Source organism: Serinus canaria, chromosome 15 (assembly GCF_022539315.1).
Source record: "Serinus canaria isolate serCan28SL12 chromosome 15, serCan2020, whole genome shotgun sequence".
Taxonomy (NCBI): domain Eukaryota; kingdom Metazoa; phylum Chordata; class Aves; order Passeriformes; family Fringillidae; genus Serinus; species Serinus canaria.
The window spans coordinates 10048694-10061227 of NC_066329.1; the positions used below are offsets into that span (position 1 = coordinate 10048694).

General features: G+C 50.1%; 1 protein-coding gene across 2 annotated transcripts in view; it reads left to right on the forward strand.

The window, feature by feature from the left end:
* Positions 1–12534, forward strand: part of SSH1 (slingshot protein phosphatase 1) — a 33643-nt gene that overhangs the window by 3995 nt on the left and 17114 nt on the right. Inside the window, exon 2 of one of the 2 annotated variants that reach the window (XM_030232513.2) lies at positions 556–596. In XM_030232513.2, coding sequence (XP_030088373.1) covers positions 556–596 — 41 coding nt within the window. Of the gene's footprint in view, positions 1–555; positions 597–10388; positions 10880–12534 lie in introns of those variants that run through there. The other variant, XM_018916653.3, reaches the window with a different exon arrangement.

Here is a 12534-nt window from a genome sequence, read left to right on the forward strand (position 1 = left end):
CCCATTTTAATCCACACCTGCCACCAAAGCAGCGTGTTCCCCAGGAAGGCAGCAGGCAGAGGACGTGCATTGTCCCAGCCTGGGGACACGTGTGCCAGCACCAGGTGGAGGTGGCCTCCTTGTCCTGCCAGTGTGATCCCTGGAGCTGCACATCAGGTGCTGGGGCTGGACAGTCCCAGGAAGCACTTTTGTGCTTGGGACACCCGAATGCCAGTTATTTGTGGCAGCCAGCTGCTGCCCTCACGTGTGTGCGCGGTGGCAGCGAGGTGTGCGCCCGGTGACGTCGCAGCTGGCGCTCTTCAAAGCGCTCTGCGCTCCAGGACCAGCTTGCAGGATTAGGACCTAATAGCTTTAAAATCCCCGTGAGCCCCTTTGTCACCCGGCGCCGGGTGCTGGTGCCATACAGGACTAGGGAGTGTCATTTATCCCTGGCCCCTGGAGGAAAAACCCTGCAGAAAACAGCCCCTCACACCCTGTCGGTGCAGGGATTTTATTTAAGAGTGTCATGTGCAAACAACCAACATGTAACTGTCTTGTATCCTTTTCTCCCCTCAGGCGGAGGTCGGCAGTGATGAAGAGCGTAGGCTAAATGTGAGGTAAGCTGAACTTTTGGGCTCTCAGTTTGCCCTGTTGTTAATTGTCTGCCAAGCATCCGAGTCCTGATCCCGCAGAGATCCCCTTGCCTGGAGGGGATGGCGTTGTCTGCAGAGAGCTGAACCTGGGGATGATCTTTCCCTCATCAGTTTTAAGATGAGCATTGAATGAGATGAAAGAATAAAAGAGAGTTTGTGATCCTTTTTCCACTCCTGAGAAGACACTGGAAAATTACTGGTTAGCTCTGGCCACAGCACTTTAGTGTTATCACAGCATCTCTGGTTCTGCTGCTGCTCCCTGAGGCTGGGGCTCCACTCAGGAAGGGGCTCTGCTCCCAGAGTGGGGAGAGGAGAACTCTGCTCATTCCTGGCTATTATCTACCAGGAATTTGCCTCCTTGGCGTTGTGCAGAGCCACTGTGTTCGTGTGAGGGTAAGAAAGGGCTGAGCTGTCCTGCCAGAGAAGAGAGAGGCTCCTCTTGCTGACACTGTGCAGATCTAAAGTGGTGACACAAGCTCATGTGCCGGGGCCCTGGATAATGGGCTCTGAGTAATGCTGTGGATGGCTCACTCTAAGCCTGGCTCTTGCAGGCAGCTCTTACCCTCTAACCTGTAAACCACAGCCCAGGGGAGCAGTGTAAAGGCACAGCAATGGTTCAGCACTCAGTCTCTTCTCCTCGTGCCTCCTTCCTGCTTTCCTTATCCTGGCTTCAGGAAAAACAAAGCTGCTCGTACTCCTGCTTGGGCTGTGTTTGCCCTGCAAGTGAATTCAGAGACCAGAAAGCAGGGCTGCTCATGGACAGAGAAGGAAATTGTTGGACTTTTTTGTTTCTGAGTTCTGGGATGGTGTCTCCTGGCTGCAGCCTGCCTGGGAGGCCTGGAATTCCATGGCTGTCCTGTCTGCACACACATGAGTTGCAGACAGAAGTGCTGTGTGTCTGCTCTATGTGCTCTCCTGTGTGTATGGGCATTTCATGGCTGTCTGTAATGCCATTTGAGAGCTGACTGTATGGGGAATGGATTTTGTGTTAATGAAATCAAAATTCAGGGTTCCTTGTTCTGCTCCTTGTACAATGCAAGGCCCCAGCAGGAACCTGCGGAAGCCATGAACAGCCACAGAACCCTAATTCTTGTGCTTTTCCCCATGTGGTATTAAACAGCAACATGTAACCAAGCAGGATGGCAGCCTCCTCTTTTGGGTATACAGTTCTGTGCTGAAAGAGAAAATACAGCTTTATCCTCTTCACTGCAAATGTTGTCACTGTACAAACAAATCCTGGTGAGACACTTTGGTCTGTCTGGCCTCTTTGCAAGCTGGGCATATGCATCCACCACTGACCAGAGCCACCAGGAGTGTAGATGCACTTAGACCAGGCTTGAAGGCTGATGCTTTTCTCCTGGCTGTTGAAAAATGCTGCAGCACTGACGTTGGACACTGAGATCCCATGAGCTTCCTCTGTCCTTCAGTCTCCTGGGGCTGCTCTTCCGTATACGATTGTCAGGATAAGAATCTGGTAATTAAATAGCCAGACAGAGCTCAAGAATCAGATGGCTCTCACGCACAGCCTCTGCTGTCCTCAGGGGGAAACACTGCCAAGAGCTGCAGGAAATATGCAGGCATAACTCTGATGATGAATGGAGCTCCTGTTAGTTTGGTGGGTCGATCCTGTCCCCTTCTCACTGGCTGCTGTCCCCTTCCCTGCTCTGGTTCGATCTGCTGAGACTCTGCCCGGTGCCCAGGGGGTGGCAGAGTTGTTCAACTTCATTGTGCTGCTTCTCCTCTGAAAAATCCCTGCAGGATGGCCTGTGCTGGTGTTAGTGCCTCCTTCAATCCTGGTCTAGCCTTGGTGACAGCTGGGCTTTGTCACAAGTGCCCTGAGCACGGGGGTCAGCAGTCCAGCCCCTGGCTCTGCCGACATTGGAGATCTAAGGGTGAAGGGAAAGGAAGGATTGTTGGAAACATGTCCCAGCATGCTGCCAGCTCAAGCTGTGTTTCATCAATACAGGATGGCTGTGCTAGTACACATTTATGACATAATGTATTCATCTGCCTGGTGAACAATTATTTTTGTTCATTCCAAAACATGCTGGGATTTTCATTTGAGGTTGCATAGTTGGATCTGGTTCCATGAGCCATCTGATTGTTTTCTTGGAGGAACCGGTCTCTATCATGGTTTTGCACCCAGCCATGTCTTGCTGCTCCCTGGTCATCCTTCCTTATGGTTTCTGTCATTCCAAAAAGCTTTTCTTTCTCCCTGGAACAGCTTCTACCCCAGAACAGACCAAGGGGACATGCTCTAGGTTCAAAGATATTGCTGCTATCTGCATTTTCGTAGACATTAATCTGCTTTAAGTCATTTTGTTCCTAGCAGGCAGCCAGGAGTTTGTATTGCTCCCTGAAGGTAAAGACTCAGAGCAGAAGGAAAAATAAGAGATCTGAGAGCCCTGCTGGGCTCAGTGGAGCCAGAAGCTGCACGTCTGAGCTGTGTTATCTGTCTGCTCAAACCTTCCCTCCTGGATAACTGTCAGGGAGATGCTGTGGCTTGATCCCTTTTTTCCCCTACTGGTGCAGAGCACCCACAGCTCACCCAAAGCTTTGTAAAACTGCTGTCAGGGCTAGGCCAAGCTCATGGGAGGATGTGTTAGCCTAGACTTAAGCACAGCCTTAAGTTCTCTGAGATCGAGTTCCGTTTGAGCCTCGTGCGTGCGGTGCCTGTGGCCTTATCTCAGCCCCAGATCCTGCTGCTCCAGCTCCGAGCAAACTCTGAGGAGATGCTATCAAGGAGGAGGCAGAGCAGAGCCCAGCTCTTTCCCAGCTGCCTGCTCTGGCACAGGGCTGGATGTGCAGTTTTTCCTTTTTGGTGTGACCCAGTTGATTCTCACTCCTGGCCGTGTGCTAGCTCTGTCACAGCGAGGCAGAGGAGATGTTGTACAACCCAAATCGCTCTGTGAGTGTTGGCTGATTCTCAGATGTGGTTGGCAAACACAGCAAGATAATCACTGGTTTTAATTACAAATATAAATAGGTTTGTTTAGCCAGTCATCTGTAATCTTTGCCATTATTGGCTTTTCAGTCACAGCCTGAATGCAGGGCCGGGTGAATGTTTTCAGGCACCTTCTGCAGAGATAGAGGTTGAACCACTGCAGAAGGCCTGGAAGTTAGTTATCTCCAGGCTCTGATCAAGCCTGAAGATGGTTATGGAAAGAATTGTTCTTGTTTGGCTCCTCTAAACCAAATTTTAAGAGCTGGCAAGAGCGGCTGTGGGAGGTAGAGGTTTACAGGGCTGGGCTCATGTACATTTGCAGATCAGTGATCAACAGGAGGAGTCTTTGGTGCAGACAAACTCTTAACAGAGCAACTGCAGGTTTAGATTGGATATCAGGGAAAATTCCTTCATAGAAAGAGTTGTCGAGCATTGGAACAGGCCTCCCAGGACAGTGATGGACTCCTCATCCCTGGAGGAATTGAAAAACTCCATGGATGTGGCACTTGGGACATTGTTTAGTGGTGGCCTTGGCAGAGCTGCAGGAACAGCAGGACTTGTTCTTGGAAGTCTTTTCCAACCTAAATAATTCCATGATCATCCCTCTGGCACACACCACAGGACATCATTGTATCTTATATCACATATGTATATATTTTATACACTTAATTTACATTTAATGTATGTTATAGTTTAGTGCACCAAAATGGTCTTTTAACACCTTGATCCTTAATTTCTTTAGGGATTTAGGAGCATGTTTTGCTGGAGCAGCACTTGAGTGAACACCTTGTACCCACAGCTGTGTCCATGGTGCCAGGCAGGCGCTCAGGGCAGGGGGAGCACAGGGGCAGCTGCCTTGAGGATTTATTTGTGGGGACAGCAGCTCATTACAGCCTTGACAAGTCCTGCTGGCTGCAGATTGATTGTGTCCCGGGGAGCTGGTGGGAGATCTCGGGGCAGAAGTTGCTGACTTCATGAAGTGTTCAAAACAGGACGCTGAATCACATCCTGGCCGGCGGCAGCATCCTGCCTTAGCGTGCTCCGTACAATGGGGAGGCACCGGCCCAGCCCCCGGCCCTCGGGAGCTCTCAGGCCGGAGGCGTGGCCCTGGATGCTCAGGAAGGTGTAATTAGGCCTTTACATTTTGTGGTGGGCCGTGTGTGGATGTTCAAAGGCCACAGCGTTAGGGAAACGTTCACTTACTTGATACTTATTTAAGATCTGGCCTTTCCAGGAAACTGTTGCTGACTTGAAATTGAGCAATATTTACTTGGATGTAGGTAGAGCAACAGCAGGAGAGCTGCCAATTTAAAGATGTGATGATCAGACTCTTTTGGAATTGTATCTAAATCTTTTTGGGTTTTTTTTTCTTCCATGAAACCTCAGCAGTTTGGCAGATCCCAAACCATGAGGCCCTATTATCAGAGGTGCTGGCTGTGCACTGAGCACTTGTTTCTGTAAAAGGCCAGTGTGGTCACTGTTTATTTAGGTGTTAGAGCTGGGTCAGAACAATATTTTGGTTCCAAATGCCTCCAGATTTTAAATATCTTAATCTCTGATAATTGTCTGCCAAGGTCTGTGAGTCAGGCATTTCTCATACAAATCAGAGCTGTGCTCTGCCTGGCAAATGGTCCTAAGATGTTTTTGGAATGGGGAATGGACATAACACCTTCGCAGGACTGGTTTTAGTTCTGAAGATAAGTGTTGAGATTATTTCCTGAGAACACTGATTTTTTTTCCCAAACATTTACACATCCCTTTGCAGCATTAAAATTCCTGATGCAGAATCACTTTACCACTGAACAAAAATAAGCCCAGATTCAAACAGATTAGGGTGCACACCACATCCATCAGTTGTTTAGGTTTATCTAGGATCAGGACTCTCCTCTGCAGGGCTCGTGTTCCCTCTCTGAAAATTTTGGTTTCTTGAGGAAATCCTTGCTGCAAGAACTGCTGGTGAAGGAAACCTTCAAATCAGGGACCAAGCCAGCCAGAAATGCGGGGAATGGGACAAAACGTCCTGTTCAGATTTCCCAAGAAGCTGCCAGGTTCCTTGTTTGTTCTGTCTGCCATCCAAATGGTCACATCCAACCGTGTCCAACACTTGCATCCCAGTGGAGACTGCTGCCCATGGCTTGGCATCTCCCTCCCAGCCCTGCAAAACATCCTGACCTCCAGCTGTCTGCTTCCCTCTGCAACACCATCCTGCTTGGAAAAGATGGCTTTGGAGAGGAGGGGGAAAACAAGGATGGTCCTGGGGTTTTTACCACCACTTTTCCATTGTGAGAGAGCTTTGCCCCTGCCTGGCACTCTCCTGATTTTGGGAATGCTGGCTGTGTACCCTCAGGGGGCTGGAAAGGCAGGCTGCAGTCCAGTCAAACACTTGAGGTGTCAGGGCTGAACCAGAACTTTTCTCACTCTGCTCTCGCCGCGCGTGATCCGCCTGGATTTATTTTGTTTTGTTTTTCCACATTGCCAATATGTCAAGTACTCCCTGGTCTCTGCTGCCTTTTTTGGAGCCGTTCTGAAACCTGGCAGCTCAGCTGGTTTTTGGGTTGCTGTGCCACCAAGATTCCCAGCCATGCTTCCGATGCCATGGTCTGTGTCCTGGCTGACCTTCACTCACACCGCTTGGGAGCTGCTCCCTTAATCCTTCAAGCTGTTATTCACCTTCCTTTTCTTTTCCAGCAGCGCCCTTAGGGAGTTTCCACTTGTTTCTCTGGGAGACACTGCTGAGTGGGTGAAGTGGGGTGACTTAATAAAATAGTTCCAAGGATTAAAACAATGGGCTGACAGGAGGAATGCAGGAGGATGGGCCCATGTGCTGACAGCTGAGCTGGGGAGGAGGACAGGAGCAGGATCAGCTCCTGCCGGAGCGCGGGTGGAGGCTCTGCCTCTGGTGTGCCCACCTTGATGGGCATCATCCCACCTCTCCTTCAGCTCAGGCACTGCTCTGGGATGGCTCCAGGGCTTGTGGCCTGGGTCCCCCCTTACCTGTGTTCATGGAACAGCAATGGCAGGAACATGGCAGCACCCAGGACAGTGACTTGTAGGAAAATAGAGGGAGCCAGTGTTTTGGGAATAGCCAGCTTCCCTCATACCACCAGGGAAATCCATGTTGTTGCTGATGCTGGGATCCCTGTGTGTTCCCCTGTGCCAGCTTTCCCAAGCCTTGCCCTCCAAGTCCATGAGTCCAGGTGAGCATGAGCTGCTGTGTGGAGCAGCTCTGCCCAGCCCCCATGGCAGGGTGGGTGGCCCTGGAGTTGGCACAGCAGGCTGGGGACAGTCCAGGGAATGCACTGGGGACACCAGTGCTGGGAGGCTCTGCAGGGTTAATACTCCTTTTTTGAGCAGCTCATGCAGGCTGAGGTTTGGAGAGGATCTGGCCTGGCCCCCTGAGACAGTGACTGTCACCAAAATGACATCGTGTTTCAGTGGGAATCTCAGAAATGCTCCTTGGGATTCAGAGCGAGTTCCAAGCCCATGGCGTAGCTGGGTGATGCTGGGATCAGCCTCGTGCCTTTTTGAACTCTGCAATTAATGGGATGAGCAGAAAGGATTTCTTTTTCCTTGTGAAACAATCTCTTATTTTATTTGGCTTTTCACCATCCAAGTACTAGGGATTCCTAGAATTTTCTCATTCCTGGCTGTTTGGGAGCAGCTCTGTCAATTTACTTTGCGCAAGTCTGCTGGATTGGGGAATGATCCTGCTAATTTGTTTGTTTCCCTCTTCCTGCCCTTTCTCTTGGAGGGTTTATCCCAGCTGCTCCAGACTTGTCTGCAGGCACAGCCTGGATCCTGGGGTTGCCCCCAGGGTGGGATACTCAGAGCTGAGCTGGTTCTGCTCTGTGCAGATCTGGATCTGTGCTGATTGCTGCTCCAGCCCAGTGCATCCCAGGAGCGGCTGGAGGGACATCATCAGCAGTCTATTTCTGTTGGGAAATTGGCTTTTGTGGGCTTCATGATTGATTTCATTTTTGTCTTTTTGCCCTTTGTGCCAGAGGAGCGTTTGTGTGTGAATGGCCTGCAGTGTCTGCAGCCCTGTCAGCATTCCTGCTGGGCTGTGGCCCACGATCCCCACGCCTCCAAGCCCAACAATGCACACTCACACACTCACACTCCCCCTTGGTCCCTGCTCTGCTGAGAACAGCAAAGCCTGTTGAGTTTTTTGGTCTCCCCAACATCTCACTTCCTTCAGAATAGATGGGAGGGATGTTTGCTCCTGCAGGGAGGCTTTGCAACCATCACCCCCCAGCTGGAGCTGCTGCCTGGCCCCTTCCCAGCACAAAGATGCCCTGGCTGTGTCTGAGGAAGGGGAGATGTTCTCCTTGAGAACCTGCAGCCCACATTTTGCTTTTCTTCTGGGAGTGACTTGTCTTCAGCTCAGGAGGTCTGGGAATGAAGACTTTGGGTGTGGAAGTCATGGGTATGGAAAGAACTTTCCTGCCTTGCATTTCTGGTAGTAAAAACACCTCAGTCCAAGTGGTCCTGAGCATATCTCTGACCGTGCCAGGTGTTCTGGGCTCCTGCAGTCCTGACCACAGGTCAGTTTGTCAGCATATCTCAAATCCTGCACATGTGCAATAGCACTTTGTTCTCTTTGTTCCAAACCATCTTTGCACGTGTTGGAACTGGGCTTTTCCAGGTGCTGCTCCCTGGGGGGCACACTGCTCCTGTGGCAGCCATGCTCCATGTGGGGCTGAGCTGGGATGCCTGTGCTGATATTCCCACCTGTGTAAATCCATTTAATCTTCGTGTGACATGGAGCAAAGGCCGCTTGGACACACTTCATTAAGAGCAGGAGAAGGGACTTGCTGCTGCTGGAATCCCTGGGGCTGTTCCTGGGGCTGTGCAGTGCCATGGGAAGGAGCAGCTTTGAAGTCCCTTTTTCCCCTCTGCTGTTTTGTGTTGCTCAGGCCCCTTCCAAAGGCCCCTCTGGTGCTCAGGAAGCGTTATCAGATGTGCCTCTATCAGGCCAGAGCAAGCGGTGCCTCCGCCTTAACCGTCGGCTTTTTTGGGGAGCAGGAGCCACACAGCTGCTCTCAACTCTTCCTGTTTCTCTCCTTTCTCTTTGATGTGCTCCTTCCCAGCTTGGGTTGTGTTGCTGTTGTTGGTGTGGCTGTGGGACAATGCCAATCCTCTCTGATCACTGCAGTGTCCTGCCTAAAATCCACCCTCTGGAGTATGGAGGCTCTGGCTGGGCTATGGGAGCATCCAGCAGGGCTGACTCACTCCCTCTCCAGGGCTGGTTTGTGTTCTTTCTCAGCTGCCTTGAGGTGGCCAAGCTTGTTCCAGACCAAGCAGCAAAGGGGGAAAGAAAAAGAGGGGAAAAATCAGTTCTCTTCCTTCTTATCAACAGGACTATAGAAAAGGGAAGTGTGTTCAATTCTGTGGTGCTTGGGAGGCCTGTTTTTCCCTCACCTTATCAGTTTGGAAATGTTTTGAGTAGAAGATGCCATGAAACTCAAAGACTTGGGAGGCATTACCATGTTTGCCTTTGTAAAATCATGACCAATTTTGAGAGAAGTGAATACTCTTTTTCTTGTGGGGGTTTGGGGTTTTTTTCTTCCTTAAACACAGACCTGGTTGCAGGAGGCTGCTCACTCACCTCAGGCTTGTCTGGGTCTTCCCAGGAAAAGTGATTTTTTTTCTCCACTCTGTCAGTGGATCTTTATTTTGAGATGAGTTCTGTAGCTATAGATGTGTTAATAGAGTGTTTTCTTGTGTCCTGCAAGGTCATTATGGCTTATGTGAGATTCCCCATTAAAACATGGACCTCAAGCACATGAGACGTGCAAGGATTCCTCCTGGGACACTTCTCAGCTGGAGCCAGGATGGCAAAGCAAACTGCCTGGGGCAAGCTGTTGTGGGACTGGCATCTGGCTGCCCAGGAGCGTGAGCAGCTCTGTCTCTTTTCCCAAAATCCAGTGTTTTTAAGGGATTGCTTACTGGCATTCCTGGCCCCGGGGGGTGGCAGTTTGTACCGCCGAGAAGGCGCTGCCTATTGTATTCTTCAGCGACTCGAAATGGGGTTGATGTGTGTTGCAGCCACGCTCCTCTGGAGCTTTCCCAAAGGGGAAGAAATATTTCCTTTTCAAGTTGAGCAGCACGGAGCCAACGGATGGAGCAACAGCCTCTGGAGCCGGCTCTCAGCAGGGCTGTGGCCATGAGCACCCTGTCCTTGCCAGCCTCTGGGGGCAGGAGGGGCTGTCACTCTCTGTACCCTCCTCCTGACACTCCTGGCATTTCCCAGGTGTTGGAAGTGTTGGTTTTTCCCTCTTGTAGGGTAATAATTTCCTGTGTTTGGTAAGTTGAGGTCAAGGAGTGGGAGGAGAGCTGGTCTGCAGCTGTATTGGAGCATCAGGGTCCTGGGGCTGTGAGTGGGCTCTGTGTTTATTCAAGAGCCTGAAGTGACTCCTTGTAGAGAAGTTTGTGCTGGTCAGGATTCCTGGAAGGGCATCCAGGGATTGGGTGGTTTCTGTGGTGTGTGCCAGTCAAACTGGGTGAAAACTGGCTGAGAATGCACAGAGAGCTCCTCATTCCCCTGGTCAGGCTGGTGGGACCAGAGTGGCCTTATGGTGTGTGCCTGCAGAAAGAATTTGGGTTTGTAAGAAACAAATATTCAGGGAATTCACACATTCCCCAGCCCCTAACACACAAACACCGAGCACCTCAGAGACTCCTTGTCCAGCAGGAGCTCAGAAACTTAGGAATGGCTCTGAAAATCCAACTGGGGAGCTGTACACTGAGGGAAGGACCATTTAAATTTCCTGTATCTGTATTAAAGCATTGCTTTAACTGTAAAGGAATGAACAGGCATCAGTCCATAGGATGCTTTTCCTCTAATCCTGTCCCTCCCAGGGAATGTGGACTTCCCGCAGCCAGGGGCTGTGTGGGTGCTGATAGGAGCCTCTGGAGCACGAGGGGGGAAGCAAACAAACAAACAAGTCTGGAGGAGGGAAACGATTAGCCGAGCCTCAGCTGGTTGTTTCCCCTCTTGAATGGCTCTCTTTCATCAGGATGTGTTGGGACAAGTGCTTTTTCAAGCCAGGATATCAGTGGAAGACACAGTGTTCCCTAAAAGCCATCCAGTTCCCGGGGAGCATCAGCAGCCGCGATTCCTCTGCTCTGCACAGAAAATACACTTGACCTTTTCTTTGCCTTCTGGTGTTTTTTATGGGTTTACAAGCAAAAGGATGTGAGTTTTCCAGCTGGTTATGAATCTTTGCGATTTCTCTGACTTCTGTCTGACGCTGGGGCCACCACGATGCTGCCGCTGTGCAAAGAAAACCAGCCCGAATTAGTATGTATGAGCCACGGGGTTGTGCTTTGGGGCATCTGTCACCCCTGCCGAGGGGCAGAGGGTCGGGATGTTCTTTAATGCCAGGACTTGGGTGTTCTTTAGAAGTTGTTTATAAAAAAAAAAAAAAAAAAAGCTCGGAGTTTTAGTTGTTTACTGGGAATGCAGGATTTAAAAGGGAGTTGTGCCTTGCCTTTCTCGCTGAGCTGTGTCCAGAGCAGTTGTGAGAAGCGGCAGAGCGCGGACAGTTCCCAGAGCGGAGATAAGGGCTGGGCTTGGGTAACGTTGTTGTTACAATGTGGTGTAAACTGTGAGCAAAGAGGCGTTTGGGTGTGTTCCCTGTGTCTGGCACCGTGCTGGGCACATGGAAACTGTTGCTGGTGTGGAGATGGGGAATGCTGGGGGTACAGGAGAGTTTGTGCCTGGTTGGAACGGGCATTTCAGTGGCAATGGAAACGTTGCTCTCAGCAGGCTCCTGGCTTTGCTTTCTGGTTCATTTCCATGCACATGGATACACGGGAACAAAAATTTTTGCTCTGTGAGTTGTCCTTTTCCTGGACCTCTTGCTGCTCCAGCAGCATAGCTCTCCCTTTTGCCTGCAACTGGGAATATTCTGCTTTATTGTCACAGATTTCCTGACTGCAGAAGAGGAGAACATCTGTCAAGATGTATCATCAGAGCAGGAGATCCTGATAACCTTGGGAAGGAGCTCTGCTTTTTCCAAGGCTTTTTCTGCTGTAGAAATCGTAGTCCTTTGAGATCAAAGATCCTTTGGGGTAAAACACTGGAGTAAAATATCCTATTTCAGGATATCTTTTTGCTTTCCCAAAGAAATTTTTCCCCAAATTCTCAGGGTGGGAATGCTGTAAATTACCTCCCAGTGCACGATCTAAGCATTCCCTGCCTCTTGTGAGTGCTGAATATCCCATACATTGTGTGGGGGTCGCTGCCTTTGTGTCACTTCTGGCCTTTTTTAACGCTTTCCTGTGAGGTCTGGGGTGAGAAGGAAACAAGGCTCTTCCTGGCTGGCTCCTGGAAGGAGCCACATTCCCATTTGTTCCCATTTGTTCCCATTTGCAGCCGTGAGTGCCGTTATCCCGAGCCAGGCTGAGCTCGGATCCTGCTCAGACCCAGCCAGTGAGGTGAGGAGGGAGTGCTGGAATCCTGTGGGAATGAAAGTGGAGAATTGTTGGAATTAGAGTGTGCTTCTCCTGTGTGTTTTATTGATCTTGTGGAACCTGAAATTCAGGCAAAAATTTTAGTTCACTTTTTAAAAAGTTAACTCAAAATTCGAGAAACCTCGAATTTAAACCTGATCCAGATTTTTCTGTGGAATTCTTGAAATTCAGTTGAAACAGGAGGAATCTTTTCCTGGGAACTTGGGCTGTGTTCTTAAGAGATTAGAAAATCTGAAATGACGTGGATTTCATGTCTGTCCTCACAAAAATGCTGAGGTAGAACAGAGCATTGAGAGCATTACCACTTACTCCTGTCTCAAGGCAAAGACCATGGATAAAATATGGAATAGATGAGTGCTGGGAGTAGTGACTCCAGTGGGATCAATTGCTGGAGCATAAGGAGCTCCTGTGTAGCACAGTCTCATCATGGAGCATTTCTGTTTAGTGGATGCAGACAGTAATTAATGGTGATCTATGGCT